The sequence below is a fragment of the Phragmites australis genome, chromosome 4 (genome assembly GCF_958298935.1).
Source record: "Phragmites australis chromosome 4, lpPhrAust1.1, whole genome shotgun sequence".
NCBI lineage: Eukaryota > Viridiplantae > Streptophyta > Magnoliopsida > Poales > Poaceae > Phragmites > Phragmites australis.
Window position 1 is genome coordinate 16,030,844 of NC_084924.1, and position 19,013 is coordinate 16,049,856.

The following is a 19,013-nucleotide window of genomic DNA, read 5'->3' on the forward strand; positions in this document are numbered from 1 at the left end:
GGAGGAACAGGGATGGATGACAAGCCTCAGCTCGTGGTGGTGGAGCTCAAGGAGAAGCTGACGGGATCGAGGTGGACTGGAGCGGGGATATGAGAGTGATGGGTGGAGCTTAGGGGTGGTTGCCAGCCATAGAGAGGAAGACGTGGATAGCTTGGATGGCGGTCGGCGAAGCTCCTGGTGGCAACGTCCTCTTACGGCTCCAATCTACGGCGACCGAAGGGCGTAGGCTGATGGCCTAGTGCTCAGAGGCAGCTTGGGGATAAGGAGGCTATCGGTGGCCGTCTTCCTCCTTGGTGTGGCGGCTCGATGTAGTGGAGGCATGCGGTGGAGAGCGAAGGGTGACAGCGTGGGGGGAGGGCGGAGGCCGGTGGCTTGGTGCTTGGAGGTGGCTCAGGGACGAGGAGGCTGGTGGTGGTCGTCTTCCTCCTCGGTGTGGCGGCTCGACACGGTGGAGGCGCACGGTGGAGGGTGGATAGTGGCGGTGTGGGGGGAGGGTACATATATCCAAACTTTTTTAAGGGAAACAGTAGAAGATGCTATATGTATACATTGATATAAATAGATCTACAACTGAAAAAGGAAAAGAATGTACAAAATCGAGAATGCCAACCATCTAAAATTGCCTAGACAGTGTTTTACCCCTTTTTTTAGTTGCCTAGCCACTTAGAACGTTGCATTTCAGTTTTTATCTCGTTTGCTTAATGGATAACCTAGAGCAGATTATTCTCTCATATATTTTCCAAACTATTCCATTCTATTGAGGTTCCAATGTTTCGAAACTTGCAGCAAACCAATAAAAAGGGCATGCCTAATGAGTAAAGGAGGCATAAGCAATCTTATGTATGAAGACATGATAGTAGTTCACTACTCTTACCGCAGAACCAGAATACTGTGAAGTGTGAATTCAGTTGGTGCTAAAATGCTTTAAAAATAATGTCCTTTTCTTTTTGGAAGAAAACAAACTTCTCCGTCACTTTTTATCTTCTTCGGTTCTTCCACATATGGACTTGTACTGACATGTGAGCGTTTTTTCAGAAACTATGTAATATAACTTCTGTATAATTGTGTTATAGCAGTGTTGCATGGCAGTACCACCAAACTATTAAAGCTACAAGTTAAGGAACTCACAGTGATGGTGTGAGAAAGAAGAGAGGAGGCTCACCATGTCAGGAATGTTGGGATTTGCACCAGCCTCCAACAACAGCTTAGTAGCTTCAGTTAAACCTTCCTGTGCAGCTCTTGCCAAAGGACCAGCAATGCCATTCACTTCAGCTCCAACCTACCAGTTTATGCATAGAAAACAAAATAATGATACGATTTCTTCATATAAATTGACTGTTCATAAAAATAATACAAGACTCAAAGCAGAGAATACTATACCTGAATCAATAGCTTCAGACAAGATAAGGAAGGAGTTCGTAATGTTATGTCCTAAGGTGTTGCCAGATTTACTTCCTTGTTGGGCTAGAAAAAAATACAAAAATTAAAGGTCATAGAATGAAACTTTTTCTTACAGTATAGCTTATTTGTTTGTTCCCTTAGCTTCGACTGATTTTTCAGCAGCTGTTGTTGTGTGGAGCACCACTCACGTATGCCCAAGCTGGGTCACACTGTTTGATATGATCTCGGCTCCTAACATATACAGTAATAGATCCAAGAAAGAGGGGAGTCCATTTTCCTCTCCCACGGGCCTTGATCGGAGGCGCAACCAACTTTGGTTGCGGTCTTATTCTCGTGCAACGTGTATATAATAAGGGGGAGCCGACGCCTCATGTGACTATCGTTCCCGTGAGGACTAGCCTCGCCCCGCACACCTAAACTCTCAACCCGATCTTGACGCACACGCTAAAACGTAGCCAAGACCGCCGCCACTTCTACATTTGTGCATCTTCATCGACTACACGTGTCGTCCACGACCTCAACGTCAAGCCGGCGACCGTCTACACCAACAAGCACGACTACACCGATGTGATCTATTCATCCTCATCCGATGGCATCACCGAATATCGGTATGATCTCACATTTCCGCAATTAGATGTGTTGGTCTTTTAGGGCTAATGATGTTTTAAGATGAGCTTAAGATTATAACAATGGTATCATAGCCAAAATTAGTCCTAAACATACCCAATTATGCTTAATTAAGGCTTCATTATGTTCGATTGACACCTTTTAGTGATCAATTAGTCCTAATTGTGATCGGTTTATGTATTTTGATGATCAATTAGTCATGTATGATCAAGTTTAGGCTTAATTGATTTAAATTAGGCCCAAATTAATCAAGACTTAGTGTTGTTGTTAACAACTAAGCTTTATTGGGCCCTAATTGCTTCTATTTAAGGCTTAATTGATGTGTATTAGCCCTAATTAGCATCAAATTAGACACATATATTTATGTTTTAGCACTTTATGTCTCAGATTAATGCATGTTCATGCATGTTTTGTGTGTTTTGGGGCTTGAGATGGGCAAATCCAACATGGGTTTTCGCTCTATTAGGCCTCGGGTAGCATTAAGAAGGAGGGGATTTACAAAACCTTAAAACCCTAATGTAAATTCCAAAGAAAATTCCCAATCCCCAATCAAAACCCTAAATCCCAAATCAAAGCCCTAACCAAGAAGAGGGGGGGTCTTACGTGTTTCTGAGCTTATGCCGTTGTCGTATTCGCCTCCTCCTCTGGCGAATTTGCCTCCTTCTTCTCGGTTACGTGCGGATCTTCCTCGAAAGTTTGCGTCTCCATCTTGTGTGTGTGCTCGCTGGAGCTCCACCGCCTGGAACCCCTTCTCACCGCTCGCACCATCAACACGGGCAACACCACAGAACCACCCAACAGAGGCGCGCACGACCTCGGTCGCACACGCACTCTGGCGGGTAGGCCTGTAGTGCCACCCTCTTCTCGTTCTCTCTCTCTCTCTCTCTCTCTCTCTCTCTCTCTCTCTCTCTCTCTCTCTCTCTCTCTCTCTCTCTCTCTCTCTCACACCGGCGACGAGCCCCGTTGGTGCTGTTGGACCCACGGCCGCCTTTCCTCTCCTAACCGTGCGGATTTCTCAGAGGAGACGGAGAGGAGTGAAGGATAGGTTTGGGTTTTTGAGGAGGCTAGGTGTTTTATTCTGGGCAAAATCACCGGCGGGCCATTTGATCGCGATGGACAGTGCTGATGCTCTGGGACGAGCTGGTCGCTCGCGAAGATGGGCCAGGCGCGGTGGCTGGCTACACCCTCGGCCGGGCCAACACGTGCATGGGTTCACGTGGGCTAGCGCTCATTTTTGGGCCGCAAGGCCAAGTTTTATGCTTCTTCTTTTTTCCGGATTTCCAATGATTTATTAACATCTTAAATTTTATGTACTGGAATTCCTATTGAATATAGCCCAAAATAATGATGTTTTATGCACCAAAATTATGAACTAATTCTCTGGTTGAATTGGACCCAACGGGAAGATATTTTTGGAGAATTTTACGATCAATTTATGTAGGTTCATAATTACCTTATGACCAAAGTTGACTGTAATTATACGCTATTTTATGTGTTTAACAAAAAAACATTTTCTGCCTAACGGTGATGCGGATTAGAGTTTTAATTCTTTGCATGATTTTAATCAGATCAACGTAGAGTTATTTTCATGCAAATTATTTCCTTATGATAAATTTCTAATCTAGCCCAATTTTTCCTCTCTAGCTCTTAATGCTTCCTCTGTTGCCGTCACAATTCACGGCACAGAGCAACTTACAGGAAATAACTTTTCTGATTGGAAAGCTGAGGTGATTGGTGTCCTAAGTTTTGTACCTTGACTATGCACTCAGGGTTGACGCTCCTGCTGCTCCTGCCATTGGCGTAAAGGATTATGATGAATTAAAGAAAACTTATGATGCACTTTCTAAAAAGTGGGAGCGGTCCAATCGCATGTCACTTATGATAGTGAGGAACTCGATATCATATGCTATAAGGGGAGCAATTCCAAACTTAGAAAAGGCTAAGACGTATTTGGCATCTGTGGAGGAGCAATTCAAAGACACCTCCAAAGTTTATGCCAGTACACTGATCCAGAAGTTCCTTAACACTAAGTACAATTATGGTTCCAACGGCATAAGAGAACACATCATGATGATGATAGACATGGCTGCCAAACTCGAGGGCATGGATATGAAAATCTCTAAGGGTTTCCTTGTCCACTTTATTATGACATCTCTTCCTCCTGAGTTACTCCTTTTAAGATAAATTACAACACTTAGAAAGAGAAATGGAGCATGAGCGACTTGATCGTGATGTGCGTCCAAGAGGAAGAGAGGGTGAGGGCTGAGAAGAAAAACTTTGTGAATCAAGTTAGCAAACCCAACAATAAAAGAAAATTTTAAGGGGATTTCAAGTCTAAGAAGAAGTTGTATTTCGTCTCTAAGCACGACAAGGCAGCACAGAGGGTGCCCAAGGCACCTGCTCCTCCTGCTCATGCCTCTCAAGAATCTAAGGATGACGGATGCCACTTCTGCCATATTTCAAAGATGACAAAGGCACTTAAGTTTAATTCAGATGTTATTAGTCTTGACATCCGACAAGTCAAACTTTATATGCTTCCTCTTAATGAATCCTTTGTGTCTATGAATGTCTGTGATGTAAGCCATAAGAGAAAGAGAAGTGCAATTAATGAGATTTCTTCGAAACTGGGGCATTGTCGTTTAGGCTACATTTCGAGGGGAAGAATGGAATATCTCATTAAGGAAGAGATTCTCCATCCCTTAGACTTCTCTGACTCTGACCACTATATAGATTACATTAAAGAAAAATATATTAAGCTAATAAAAAAGAGGGCTACTCGAAGCACAGGATTATTAGAATTAATTCATACAAACATCTACGATCCTTTTCCTATGACATCAGTTGGTGGTTTTGATTCATTTATTACCTTCACTGATGATTTCTCCCGTTACGGCTATATCTACCCCATTAAAGATCGATCTGAGTCTCTCAATAAATTTAATATATTTAGGGCTGAGGTGGAAAATCAGCACAACCTAAAGATTAAAGTAGTAAGATAGGATCGTGGGGGAGAGTATTATGGGAGACATGCCCCTTACGGGCAAATCTCTGGTCCCTTTGCCAGATTCCTTCAAAAAAATAGCATAGCAACCCAATATTCTACACCTGGTGAACCTCAGCAGAACAGGATAGCTAAGAGACTCAACTACATGCTCATGGACATGGTGCGAAGTATGCTCAGCTATTCTAGTTTACCAGTTGGACTGTGGATGGAGGCACTTAAAACAGCTGCGCACATCCTTAATCGGGTTCTCAGTAAATCAGTTCCAAAAACACCTTACGAATTATGGACTAGGAGAAAACCCTCTTTGAAGTACTTACGTGTGTGGGGCTGTGCAACTGAAGCTAAAGTTTTGAAGTCACATATTGGGAAATTAGATCCTAAGATAGTTAGTTGTCACTTTGTTGGGTATCCCGAGAAATCGAAGGGGTATCACTTTTACTGTCCAGATATGATCACTAAGTTTATTGAAACAAGACACACTATATTTCTTAAGAACGGGGATTTGAAGCTTAGGGAAGTTGATCTCGAGGAAAAGTGAGTTTATGTTCCTACACCGCTGATCCATGAGTCCTACATCCTGTGTCCCAAGTGGTTGCACCTTCAGTAGAAACTAACGTCAATGCACCCCCTATTGAGGTCTCTGAGATTCCTAATGATACACCTAATGATGAGCCTCAGCAGCCCCCTACACTACCCAGTCCTGGTACTGCAGTGCCTAATGAACCAATTAGAAGATCACAGCATGGCAGGAGACCTGCTATCTCAAACGATTACGTTGTCTACATGAATGAGGATGTTAATGACATAGGGAAGGCAGAAGATCCCAACTCATATAAATATGCCATGATGAGTGATCATTCGCCTGAGTGACTTAATGCCATGAAGGATGAATTAAAGTCTACGAGTGATAATGATGTATGGGATCTAGTAGAAATCCCTGGCAAAGCCAAAACAGTATGTTGTAAATGGGTCTACAAAACAAAGCATGACTCTAAGGGGAACATCAAAAGGTTCAAAACGAGGCTCGTAGCTAAAGGCTTTTCGCAAAAAGAAGGGATCGACTATAATGAAACTTTCTCTCCTGTATCAAGTAAGGATTCTTTCGGGATAATTATAGCGCTTGTAGCACATTATGATTTAGAGCTGCATCAGATGGACGTAAAGATGGCATTCCTTAATGGTGACTTGGAAGAAAATATTTACATGACTCAACCGGAAGGTTTTGTCATGGAAGGCAATGAACATTTGAGATGTCGCCTTAAGAAATCAATTTATGGTTTAAAGCAAGATTCTAGGCAGTGGTATCTCAAGTTTGATAAAGTCATTAGAAATTTTGGCTTTAAAGAAAATGAAGTTGATAACTGCATTTATGTAAAGTTTAAAGAGGAAAAATTCACTATCTTAGTTCTTTATATGGATGATTTCTTATTGGCCAGCAGCGATGATGACATGTTGTTTGAGACCAAGTGATTTCTTTCCTCTAATTTTGATATGAAGGATCTCGGTGAAGCCTCTTATGTTCTTGACATTGAAATTCATCGAGATCGGTCCAAAGGAATATTAGGTTTATCCCAAAAGGCATATATTGACAGAGAACTAAAGAAATACAATATGCGTAAGTGCTCTGCTACGCTTACTCCTATTGTTAAGGGTGATAAGTTTGGAGCATTTCAATGTCTAAGAAATCAATACGAAGCTGATCAAATGAAGTCAGTTCCTTACGCTTCAGCTATCGGAAGCATTATGTACGCTCAAGTATGTACTCACACTGATTAAGCTTTTGTGACCGGGATGCTTGACAGATATCAGTCAAATCCAGGATCGGGTCACTGGAAGACCATTAAGAAAGTCCTTCCCTATTTGCAAGGCACTAAGAACTACATGCTCATATTTAGAAAATCTGATAACCTCGAAGTTGTTGGTTATTTGGATGCAGACTTTGCGGGGTGTGTGGATACTAAGAAATCCACATGAGGTTACATCTTCACCCTCGCTGGAGGAGCTATCTCGTCGAAAAGCTCTAAATAGACAGTTACGACATCATCAATAATGCAAGCTGAGTTTGTGGCATGTTATGAGACTACTGGGCAGGCTGTATGGCTAAATAACTTTATCCTGGTATAAGAGTGATCAACAGCATTTCAAAACCACTTACGTTATACTGCGATAATCAACCTGCAGTTTTCTATACAAGTAACAACAAATCAAGTGGTGCTGCCAAACACATCAATATTAAGTATCATGTTGTAAAAGATAGAATTCAGGATCAAACAATAAGTGTCAAGCATATAAGTTCTAAGTCAATGCTTATGTATCCGCTCACTAAAGGCTTACCATCCTATATTTTTTGTGATCATATTGTCAGCATGGGGTTATTGAAAAGCCTACGATTCTGGATAAGAGAATCATAATGCAAACCAACTCCCATTAGGAATAACGAATTTTCATTTCGAGATGAAATAGTGTACTATAGTTTTTTGAGTTTCAGTGGTATTTCATTAGCCACTGTAATGCTTTGCCTTGGTGTGTTATTTCATTGAGAGTGAGCTTATGATGTTAGCCTTACGATCAAGGGGGAGAATATTGGATATGATCTCGACTCCTAACGTGTACAGTAACAGATCCGAGAAATATGGGGAGTCCGTTTTCCTCTCCCACGCGTCTTGATCGAAGGCACAACCCACTTTTGTTGTGGTTCCATTCCCATGCAATGCATATATAATAAGGGGGAGCTGGCACCTCACATGACTATCATTCCTGTGAGAACTAGCCTCGCCCCGCACACCCAAACTCTCAACCAGATCTTGACGCATGCGCTGAAATGGAGCGAAGACCGCCGTCGTTTCTACATCTGTGCATCTTCATCGACTACACGCGTCGTCCATGACCTCAACGTCAAACCGGCGACCGTCTACACCAACAAGCACGACTACACCAATGTGATATCTTCATCCTCATCCGATGGCATCACCGAATAACGGTATGACCTCACACTTCCGTAATTAGATGTGTCTGTCTTTTAGAGCTAATGATGTTTTAAGATAAGCTTTAAATTATAACACACACATCAACAGCTATGGAAAACTGAGAATGCAGGTCGGAATAAAGGTACGGAATAACAAGCCCCAATGCTTTAGGGGAGAAAGAGAACACGGCTTGTGTTGAAAGCCAACAGGTTAAAGAAAAGATATAACCGTGGTAAATCTGCATGGTGGTCCAATAAAATCTTCAGTGCACTATCATGTCCTCCAAGAACAGCAAGATGTAGTGGCCGGTGTCACTCGGCATGATTTGCCATCAACATGAGCTCCCCTAGAAAGCAGAAATTTTGCTATTTCGCACCGTCCTGAAGAAATACATGAAAAACCAAGGTCATAATAATGTATTAAGAAACCAATTTTCGGCAACCAAGTTTCAACAGATAGGACAATTTCACTATTTCACTCTTCACTGAAGAGAATACAGGGAAAACCGATGCCAATCATAATAAATGAAACGATTATTTTTGGACAACCTAGTTTCATTGACTGAAAGCAAAATAAACTATTGAAATTGATATCCTGGTAGATCTTCCACAAACTGATAGTAAATATAAGGTCTACAAATAGTAATAGCAAGAATCCCAAATGCAATAAGCACAGGGAATTTTAGATAGTTGTGGGCAGGGAAAAAATATTAATGTGAAAAAATTCTTAGTATTTTGGTTAAGAATGGTTTAATACATAGGGAAGGTCGGCATGAAAAATATATAAAACCAGGCTTGATTGATTTATGGCAACACCGGACACAGAAGAACGTTATAGAATTAGGGCTACAGGATTTACCCAACTGCGACCTCATTGCAGCATTAGTGTTGTTTTGGTATCAAGCATGCTAAGTTCTTCGTTGATTAGGATGCCATTGTATGCAATTGGGTCCAGATTTAACTAAAGACTCTCTAACATAATGTCCGATGCTCCGCAGTATATCCAGCTAGTACAAAAGAAATAAGCAAGATAACGGTAAAGACTGTGAACAGGAAGCCAGTGCATGTCCCGATCAATTTTGTTTGGCGTTTATACCTTTCTTTGCGGCTGTATGAAGAGCAGTACTTCCTTCCCGACATTCTAGATGAGTTTCTTGATGGACATCAGCATGGTGATCAAGAAGATACCTCACGACAGGCAGGTTCCCACTGAACACCGCATGCTGCAGGGATGTCATGGTCCTACCTGCAAACAAAAGCACACCATTTAGTCTAGTTGAAGCCAATGATCAATCCCATCATTTTTTTCTAATTAATTAGACATTGTTGTTGCGAAGAGGGCAATTAACTAAGTGGAGGGAGGACCAGAGAACGGGAATGCGTGAATCAGTCGTGGACTAGTTAGTACCTTTAGAGGTGTTACGCTTGTTGACGTCCATCCTGACCTCCTCGACCAGGTAGCGTGGAGGGCGTTCATGCCGTCGAAGGTGGTGCGGCGGAGTGTGGAAGCGACCCCCCTCCCGTCCTCGTCCAGGCGCCTCGCGATCTCTTCATGAACCATCGGAAACCACATGCTAGTGAGGAAATTATGACAGAAAAAGTTGACACTGCACACTAAGCTTTCTGGGCCCGGTGCAGTGCAGAACGCCCGAATCCGAGACACGAACGCTCGTCTCCACCAAATCCAAAGCCACGCGCGAGATAGGATCGCAGGCACAAAAGATAAGGAACAATTTTTTTTTCCCAACGCTAAGGCGAAGGGGAACGGCCCCAACCAAACCGATCGCGAACGAGCTTGCGCAACGAGACGAACAAGGAAGGCAGGCGCGTACGACCGACGTACCCTTGAGGCGGCGGACGTTGCCGTGGTAGGCCGTGACGAGGAGGGTCGCCTCCGGAGGCCACTCGTCCTCGTCATCTGCGCGGAAGCGAAGCAAGCGCACGAGGGGAGCGATTAGGGGACGGGAGGGAGGACGGCGGCCGGCAGCGGCAGCTCGAGAGAGTCCATGCTCCTGCGGCGGCGGTGGGGGGGGGGGGGGCAAGGGGCTAGGGTTTCCGACCCGAGGGAGAAGAGAAGGTTCTGGAAGTGGAATCACTAGATGATGATTAGGAGGGGAGGAGTAGTGGAGGCGGATGAAGAGGAGTGACAACAAGGCAAGGCGGGAAGTAGAGACTAGAGAGAGAGAGAGAAGTAATGGGGGCTCGGCGCGTGTCTTGCTCGGCCTGACAGGCCCGGCCAGGCTCGAGTTGCTTTTTCGACTCAGGGCTGTTTGGTTCTTATATTTGATTTTTATTTAGTTTAAAGCTAAAATTAAGTTGTGTCTTGGAAAATTTAGTCGGCGTATTTTTTATAGCAAAGCTGGGTATAATTTTATATCTAAAATAGTTGTTTTTCTACTGGCCAAAATTTTGATTTGGCTTCAAACCAAACTCTACTTAATACGATTAAATTTTAGCATGACTTTAGTTTTAACGAGTAGATTTAGGTTGACTCTCTGAGAGCGAGAAACAAATAACCCTAGCTTCATTTGCACTCTTCAATCACCTCCTCCGAATTAATTTTTCTGGCAACTCAAAAATTTGCCACTTTCTGATTGTGCACCGGATAGAAAAAAGTATTTTCTTTGGGAGTATATTGCTGCAACCATGTTTATATATATTTTATCATAATCGTTTGTTTGCGCTGAGATTTATACTGAAGGGGATAAGTGAAAAATAATCAAAGAGTAGATAAGATAATTAACCGATAGAGGAGTATAAGTATTTAATATATGAATGGTCTGTGTTGTCTTATAGTAAAAGAGTACAAATCTTACAACACAAATAATACTTAGATAAATATGATGATAAACATGCTGGTTCAATTATACAGAATACGGTGAACGATATCAACGTTCAGTCCACATCAAATTTGCTAACTGATATCGCTTAGCCACCCATTGTTTGTTAGAATACATTCAGACGTACGTGCAGATACAATTTTACATTGCTTATTACTGCTTATCGTGCCACCATAAAAAGTGAAAACTTGGGAAAATAAAATGGAAGCTGGTATGATCTGCAAGTAAAAAACGAATGGATGGGGAAAAAACGAGCATGGGCTTTCCCTTGACTAGTACTCCCTTCTATTACCAATGTAGTATTCTCAATTCTTCTTTAAATGTAAGTCATAGTAAAATTTCTATATATATTTAGAAGATGCCCCACTAATCGAGCATCCTATTACTAAATGTCAGTCGATGGATACATATTTTTAAGATCATGGTCTCACTTTGCAATTAGGATAGGACTCCATCGACCCGTCTCCTGGTTAAGGATAAAATTTTGTGACCAGTCTCTACTAGTCGTTGGATAGATACTCATTGAGCCAATTAAATTATATTCAATATCATCCACTCAAGTGTTTTTCTTCCCTAGACACATCCTTTCGACGAGCAAAGTCATGGACAAGTGCGGAGATGGAGTGAGCCATCCTATAGCATTTAATGCTATGGGATAACCTCGCAGGTGAGCGTGACGGTTCTCGACGGACGGGACAGGACTTGCAAAAATGACCAGAGCTAGAGGTGGGCAAAATTACCTGAGACCGAAAACTGAGTCCAAACTACTCGAGACCGAACCCGAATTACCTGAAGACCGAAATTTCGGGTAGTATTTCGGGTATGGGTCCCAGATTACCATTTTTTTTTGTTTTTTTGGTATGTTCCTCGGGTACCCGAATACCCAAAATATCATTATGTTCTTTCATTTAGTGTTTCTGAGAGGAAAAGTGTTCTTTTTTATTTGATGTTATACTATTTCGAGAAGAGACATATGCATATATGTTCCTATAGCGTCTGTTCCCTCATTTAGTGTGTGAATTATGATACATTATACAAGATTATAAGACTCAATTTTATTGTCCATCAATCAATATGGGTAGTTTAGGATAAACAAATTTGATAAGGTAGTAAGCGACAACTTTACTAAGAGCATGTGGTAAGCTTTTGCTTTTTTTTCTTTTTCTTAATAACTGTGCATAAATCTAAAATCAAACCAAAAATAATAAAAGGAGTACCATATAAGAAATTTAGGTATTTTGGGTATTTCGGTACTGAATTTTTGAACTATATTTTGGATACTAGTTTCAAAAGACCGAAATTCAAAATACCTGGACCAAAAATTCGAGTATACCCGAACGCCCACCCCTAACCAGAGCAGGTCGGACATGCCTACCCATGTTATGATGAGCTAAGTGTAGGTTTGCTATCATTAGGAATAGACTAGCTACATGGCTTGACCCTGTCCATTTGTATGTTCTATCTTTTCCCTACTATATAAAGGTGGAAGGGGAGACCAAGAGAGATTATTATGTAACAAGTACATATAAGCCATAAGAGAATACATATGATGTAAGTCTATTATCTAACAGGAGATCTAAACCTATATAAGCCATTGCGTTCTTGCTTAATAAATGCTACTACTCTCATAAGTAAATAAATCATTTTTTTCCAATCTAATATAAATAAATGACAATAAGGTTAGTTGATCTATTTTTTTAATTTTCTTACACAAATCTAAAGCGATCCATATCTGCAATCAGAGTCTGATTATCAAACACTTTGTCATTCGAGCTCTATTCAGAACCATGAATAGTGGGAACAAGTTGAGAGGGAAAAAACAATAGAAAAATGGGATTATTCTCTCACCTCGCTGCTGCAGATCAAAGAAACGAGCACTAGTCCTAAAAAGAAAGAAAGGAAACGACACTTGAGGAAGCCAGATCGCCGTACTAGAAGATGAGTGATGAGATTAATGAGGAAGAAAGCTCCGACCAACTAAAATTGAGCAGGATTGAACAGGATGTGCAATAGCCACAAGCTTCAGCAGGTGGAGAAGCCCCTGACCACCAGATCTTCACACCTGAGTAGCATATCGTGGCTAATCCTGAAATTTCTCCCCTTCCAACAAACAACCCTAGACTAGAAGTAAGGTGGGGAAGGTGCCGAAAATGTTAGTAAAATACACACGCGCTTAGGAGTTCGCTATCAAGCACAATCAAAATGAAACCACGCCAGAAAAGGAAGTCTGTTTGAGTCCTAGCTTTTCCCATTTTGCCCATCTCCTTCTAGGTCACCCCCACCGACACGACACCTCTCTCCACCTTGTCTCTCTTCGCCACGCCAACCGACATCTCCCTCCATGCCTTCCTACACAACTATGCAGCAGACGGCCTGCTCCTCTATCTACCGTGCGTGCCTCTTATCTTTTGGTGATTGTGCCGTTGGCGTCGATAGTGAGGTTCCGAAGCTCAAGTGTTGCCCTAAGGCCAGACGACGAGAAGCTCATGTAGGGGGATTGCCCATTTCCTTGAGTCCTAGCTTTTTCTATTTTGCCCATCTCCTTCTAGCTCACCCCTACCGACACGCCACCTCTCTCCACCTTACCTCTCTTCGCCACGCCGGCCGACATCTCCCTCCACGCCTTCCTACACAACTGTGCAGCGGATGGCTTGCTCCTCTATCTACCGTGGGTGTCTCTTATCTTTTGGTGATTGTGCCGCTACCATTGAGAGTGAGATTCCGAAGCCCAAGTGTTGCCCTAAGGCCAGATGACGAGAAGCTCATGCAGGGGATTGCCTAGGAAATTAAATCAAAATATTACTATTTAAACTAACCTTTAATTCATAGACACGTTATGTGGTCCCTCAAATAACCACCCCTCCTGTATGCACGGAATCATTTATAATTGTGGCGATCACACACCCTAACGGGGAGATTTAGTTGTATCATCTTATGCAAACGACAAAATTCTTTTTTATCAAGTAACCGTTGATCTATTATCTGTTCGTACTTGCCTTTCGTCTAACAAATGATGTCACTCTACTGAAAACTCAACGGACATCTTTTCCATAAATTCGCAAAGTAAAACACCACACCGGCTAAATATATATTGCATCAGATTGAAATGCAAAGCATACGGGCACTCTGGCAGGAGATGAAAAAACCCAGCAGGCGGCGCATCCCTCCATCGGATGTAATAAACCGGCCGGTCAAAACATTTGTACGACCATTACTGCCAGATGGGCCCCGGTGTCATTGTACCTCTCAGACGCTGCATGCATTTGCATGGGCCTGGTGCACATGAGCTAGAGAGACAGGGGTCCACCAAGGCACGTCCTCGAGCACCGGAAACGAAAATGGCGAGTTGGACAGTCGCGTGCTGACATGGTTACCGGCCGTTGGATGGGGACGATGGCGAATGAGGTGGACGGCCAATGTGGCCCGTGCCCACACTATATATATCTCCCGCTGGATCGGCGGAGCTCTGATCTCACTTGCAGTCTGCGGCGACCCTTCTTCTCTGCTGCTGCTGCTGCTGCTTCGTCCTCCCCTTCTCTCCCAAAAATTCCTCCGCTTTCCCTTGCTCGATCAGAACCTCGAGCGCGGCACGAATGGAGGCGGAGAGCTCGGCCCGTTTTGGCCAGGGCGTCGTGGCAACTGGTCCCGTGCACCCCGGCAGCGGCGCCCAGGTGATCCCGGCCGCGCGCGTGATTGCTAGCATGGGCTCGCTCGTGGCTGGGGTAGTTGGCATGCCGGCGGCGGCCGGATTCGTCCTGCCCGCGGGGTCCCTTACGTCCGCCGGATACTGCGCCGTCCCCAACGCCCTGCGCACGGCGCTCCACCAGGCTGCGGTGGCTGGGCTGCCCCGGACCGGAGGCGGCAACGGCGAGAGGGCACCGCGGCAGAAGGGCCCCTGGACCGCCGAAGAGGACGAGTAAGCACCCCCCCCCCCCCAAGAAAAAAAAATCAGATCTTCTGTTATTTTCCTTGCCGTTCCAGCTTGTGGTTGATGATTCTAGCTCTCGTTTGCTCCATTGCTCTCGTGCAGCATTCTCAAGGACATGGTGAGGAAGCACGGCGACCGGAAGTGGACTGCGATTGCCCGGCACCTCCCCGGCCGGGTCGGGAAGCAGTGCCGCGAGCGATGGACCAACCACCTGCGCCCCGACATCAAGGTGCAAGCATATATATATGATCTCGATCGATCTTAATCTCTCGGATCTTGATGCGTGCTAGCATGTAGTCTGTCTTGCTAGTTTAGGGGAACGATCTACTTCCTCTGTCTACATGAAATTCGAGAGGAATTCCTTGCGTTTAGTTTTTCTGGAATAATCTTGGTCCAACTATTCGAAAGTGGGCATTAAATCCGTAAGAATTAGTGGCGTACTACGTGTTGCATGTCTTTAATTATACTCGCATCACTAAGTGTGGCAATTCTTCATCAAAGCCACGAATTAACTACGCAGGGAATCTTTTCTTCTTCTTCTTCTGGTTATGCATGTTAAGTTTGATGTTCTAAGACTGTAACCAATCGGCCAGTAGAGTTGCATGCAAAATTCTGTCGTCTGTTCACCAGAAAGTTTGATACGTACACATATATGTGTGGGTTATGATATTCTAAGTACTGAGTAATCATGCACTGGTCAGTAATTAAGTAGAGCCAGATTCGAAATTCTGTCATAGGTATCGATCGATCATTCACTGAACAAACTAACTTGCAACAGAAAAGCATCTGGACCGAGGAGGACGACAAGGCGCTGATCGAGGCGCACAAGTCCAACGGGAACCGCTGGTCGGTGATCGCGAGGTTCCTCCCCGGGCGGTCGGAGAACGCCGTCAAGAACCACTGGAACGCCACCAAGCGAAGCCTCAAGGCCAAGCGCCGTTTGAAGAAGAAGAAGAACGCTCAGGCGCTTCCCGGCCAATGCTCCATCCTGGAAGTGTACATCCGCGGCTTGTACCCTGCAGCCGCTGACCCCGCCGCGCCGCCGCCGGTTTCACCTCCATCTTACAGCAACCTTGGGTATGGTGAGGTAGTCAGTACACCTGCCGTCACTGTGACGCCGGCCAGCTTCGACCCGACGGGGATGCGGATGTACCTCAACGCCGCCAACTCGTCCGCGGAATCGTCCAACCTGGGGGCGATGAACATGAACGACGTGCCCTTCTTGCTCGACCTCAACACCTATTACGGCAGGCCGGTGCAGGCGATGGCATCAGTGAGGCCTCAGATGCTGGGTCAAGACCAGAGGGCTTCCTACGCCAACCTGATGAGCTACCCGTTCGTTGACAACTTCGTGTGGCAGCAATCGTCAGTCCATGTGAACGCCAATGCTGATGCAGGTCGCAACTACGGCGAGGCAGCTGATCACCTAGGCAGCGCAGACGGCAGCGGCGGCGCGGACGAGGTCGACGTGGTCCAGATGGCCTCGAGGGAGTTCCTGACTCCGTCGGAAGGCGAGGCCACTCTCGACCTGGCCAGGTTCATGTGAGTTTAAGCCGCTGTTCAAGGGCGGCGCCTCAGCTTTCCTTGTAGTATCTTGTTTGTTGTAGCATTGCCCGGAGGAGAAAGACATGCGTATGTATGTGCCATGCATGCATGTACATTGTTCTGAATAATTTGGATCGGACCTTTCATGATCCATGCATGTACTGTGTTTGAGAAACTTATTTGCTGTAGTAGTCAGTAACTCAGTATTCGACTCTTTGGTTTAGAAATCGATATCACCATGCATGTACTCTTCGGTTTCCTTCTCTCCTGATCGATCGATGATCGCAATTTAATTTGTTGTTCATTTGCCACATGTCAAGTCGTGGCAATTGGCATGATCGAGCAGGTTTCATTGAAGAGGAAGGATATCGCATTCGCTGGGCTTATCTTCTCATGGACAAGAGAGTTCATGCATGCAGCAGCCAGTCAGTGGCACACACAGGCAGGACTGTCAGGGAGGCCTATCTCCTTCCTCTTTCACCCCTCTCTTCTTTTTCTTTCTTTTTCTCTCTTCTATCTCTCCTTCTTCTTTATTAATTCCACTAAACAATACGGATACATATATTATTATAACTATTTATTTATGTTAAAATTCGGAAAAATAGTTAAAAATCATAAAATATATATAAAAAAATTAATAAATAAATAAGTATCAGATACAATATAAAGTTGCATTTCCCCTTGGCCCCGGCCTCCCCTCAGATACGCCCTGCAGCCAGTCAACGAACTAGTCCTCTCGAGCATGCATGGCCGCGCGCTTATGGTGCCGGTATGTTTTCTGCAAGTGACGACTCTGGAGTGGTCAATTTCGTCCATGGTAATTACTCGCTTGTGGAGTAGTGTAATGGCCTGTAGTGGTGGAGTCATTAACGTTTACGTGCATGCAACTTGTCTCCTAGATATTTTGATCTTCTATATATGTGTATACCTAGCACTGCATGCCCGGTCTCGTGATCATGCATGTAGTACCGTATGCTCTTTTCCAGACTTTTTACTCGCTTCCGCTTACTTTTACGTTTTATCGGGCTCTTCTTATGGAGCTTTTGCGTCTTCAAAAGTAGCTTTTTTATAAAAAAAAAAGAAGAAGAAGAAGCAGCAGCAGCTTGTCCTCAAATCTCGAATTCTAGTTTTCAAGTGGATCTTGCTTCTCTTACAAGCATGTCATCCATTTTTTTCCACGGATCCGGAGGGGAGGTGTCTCAGCTTCTTCAAAGGGAGAGGAGAGGAAGGCTTGAGGTGAAATGCGCTCAGCGGGGCCTTTAGGCAATCTATATACCAATAAATCGTGCCAAAATTGTTTGGTTGCAACCCTGGAATTTCTGTCTGAGAAGAAATTGCCAGGCAGCAGGCGATGCAAATGTGTCGCCTGGGCTCCTGCTCATCCCATTTTCTTGGGTATAATAATACTATAATCACCGTGCTTGTACAAGGTGGTACGGAGTAAAAGAGAGAGCACTTTCCAGGAGGACCTAGTTCGCAATCGCCTGTGAACAAATTACCGAGCGAGCGGAACATTTTCCCCTTTTGGACTAAGCAGTTCCCACCTCAGCTTCCGTTCTTAGTAACCGTGTTTTCCTCTCCTCCACATCTCCTTCACTGATTCAACTCTAGATTAGATCAACTGGAAACAGAAATTAAAAAGTTTTGAATACGATTGAACTGGAAATTATTCCGCTCCAAAAATGTTTCAAGTTGGGTTCAAACTGAAACTCTTCAATAGAAAAAACTTCGAGTCAAATTTTGAGGTTAAAAAATGTTTAATGTCAAATATTTTAAAAAACCAGTTTCCAGTCTCGAAAAAGCAAAAAAAAAACTACCCCTAATCCTAGTCTACCGATGACGGTGGCGGTTGTCTTTCAGTGAAAACTACCCCTAATCCTAGTCTACTGATGACGGTGGTGGTTGTCTTTCAGTGGTGATGGAGGCTAGTGCTGGCTAAGTGAGACTGACAGGCTGGTTCGGTACGAATACGCCTATACACGATCCGGTTAGAGCACGACCCATCAGGCCCGTCTACATAAGCGTGTCATACCATGCCAATCCGTGGCATGGCACGTGAAGCATCGTGCCGTGCCAGCGGGCATGACAGGATGCGAGGCGGTAGCAATGGCGACAGCCAGGCGAGGCCGGGGGGGGGGGAGGGCACAGTGAGGTGACAGTAGGACGGGGTGACGACTGGACGAGGCAGCAAGGTGGCGCGGCAAAGCAAGGCAGTGACCCTGGCGACTTATCCAATGTCTCATATTTTTTTTCTATCTCATAGGATGATTATGGTGGTAGGAACAAACATATCTAAAAGTGTGTAAAAGACACACGCACATAGCAGGATTATTTCTATTTATTTTGTTCTGGGTTTCATGCTCTCTCAATTTACTTAGAGGTGAATCTAGAACCAAAATGAATGGATGCACCACTTTATTATATGTATAAAGACACATGCAATTTTAAAGCAAAATGACTTATCATAACTGTTTTAGCGTGGACAGTTTGAATTAAGGGTGCACAGGCACCTTTTGGCTTCGAGTATATCCGTGGAAAAACTTCGCATGAGCTGCTACGACTTTTTTTTTTTTTTTTTTTTTGGCTTGAGAGGTGCTGGCTTAGAGGTTGAAACTTGGTCAGCACGGGCCGTGAACAGGAAGGCCTTTTGGGCTTCTGGCCCAAATCGTTTGTTGGACAAAAAGGTAGGAAACACGGTACGAA

At 44.2% G+C, this 19,013-nt stretch overlaps 2 protein-coding genes across 2 annotated transcripts; one reads left to right on the forward strand and one right to left on the reverse strand.

The window, feature by feature from the left end:
* Positions 1-564: 564 nt before the first annotated feature.
* LOC133914635 (uncharacterized) lies at positions 565-13,448 on the reverse strand. Its single transcript, XM_062357699.1, is given in 10 exon segments — positions 565-570; positions 1,163-1,279; positions 1,381-1,431; positions 3,781-3,817; positions 8,227-8,303; positions 8,305-8,378; positions 9,094-9,243; positions 9,363-9,545; positions 9,841-9,915; positions 13,424-13,448. Coding segments are annotated over 10 exon segments (795 nt in total).
* Positions 13,449-14,430: 982 nt separating this feature from the next.
* LOC133914636 (uncharacterized) lies at positions 14,431-16,311 on the forward strand. Its single transcript, XM_062357700.1, has 3 exons — positions 14,431-14,753; positions 14,868-14,994; positions 15,544-16,311. Exons 1-3 carry the CDS (start codon positions 14,431-14,433, stop codon positions 16,309-16,311), a joined length of 1,218 nt encoding a protein of 405 aa, XP_062213684.1.
* The last annotated feature ends 2,702 nt before the right edge of the window (positions 16,312-19,013 follow it).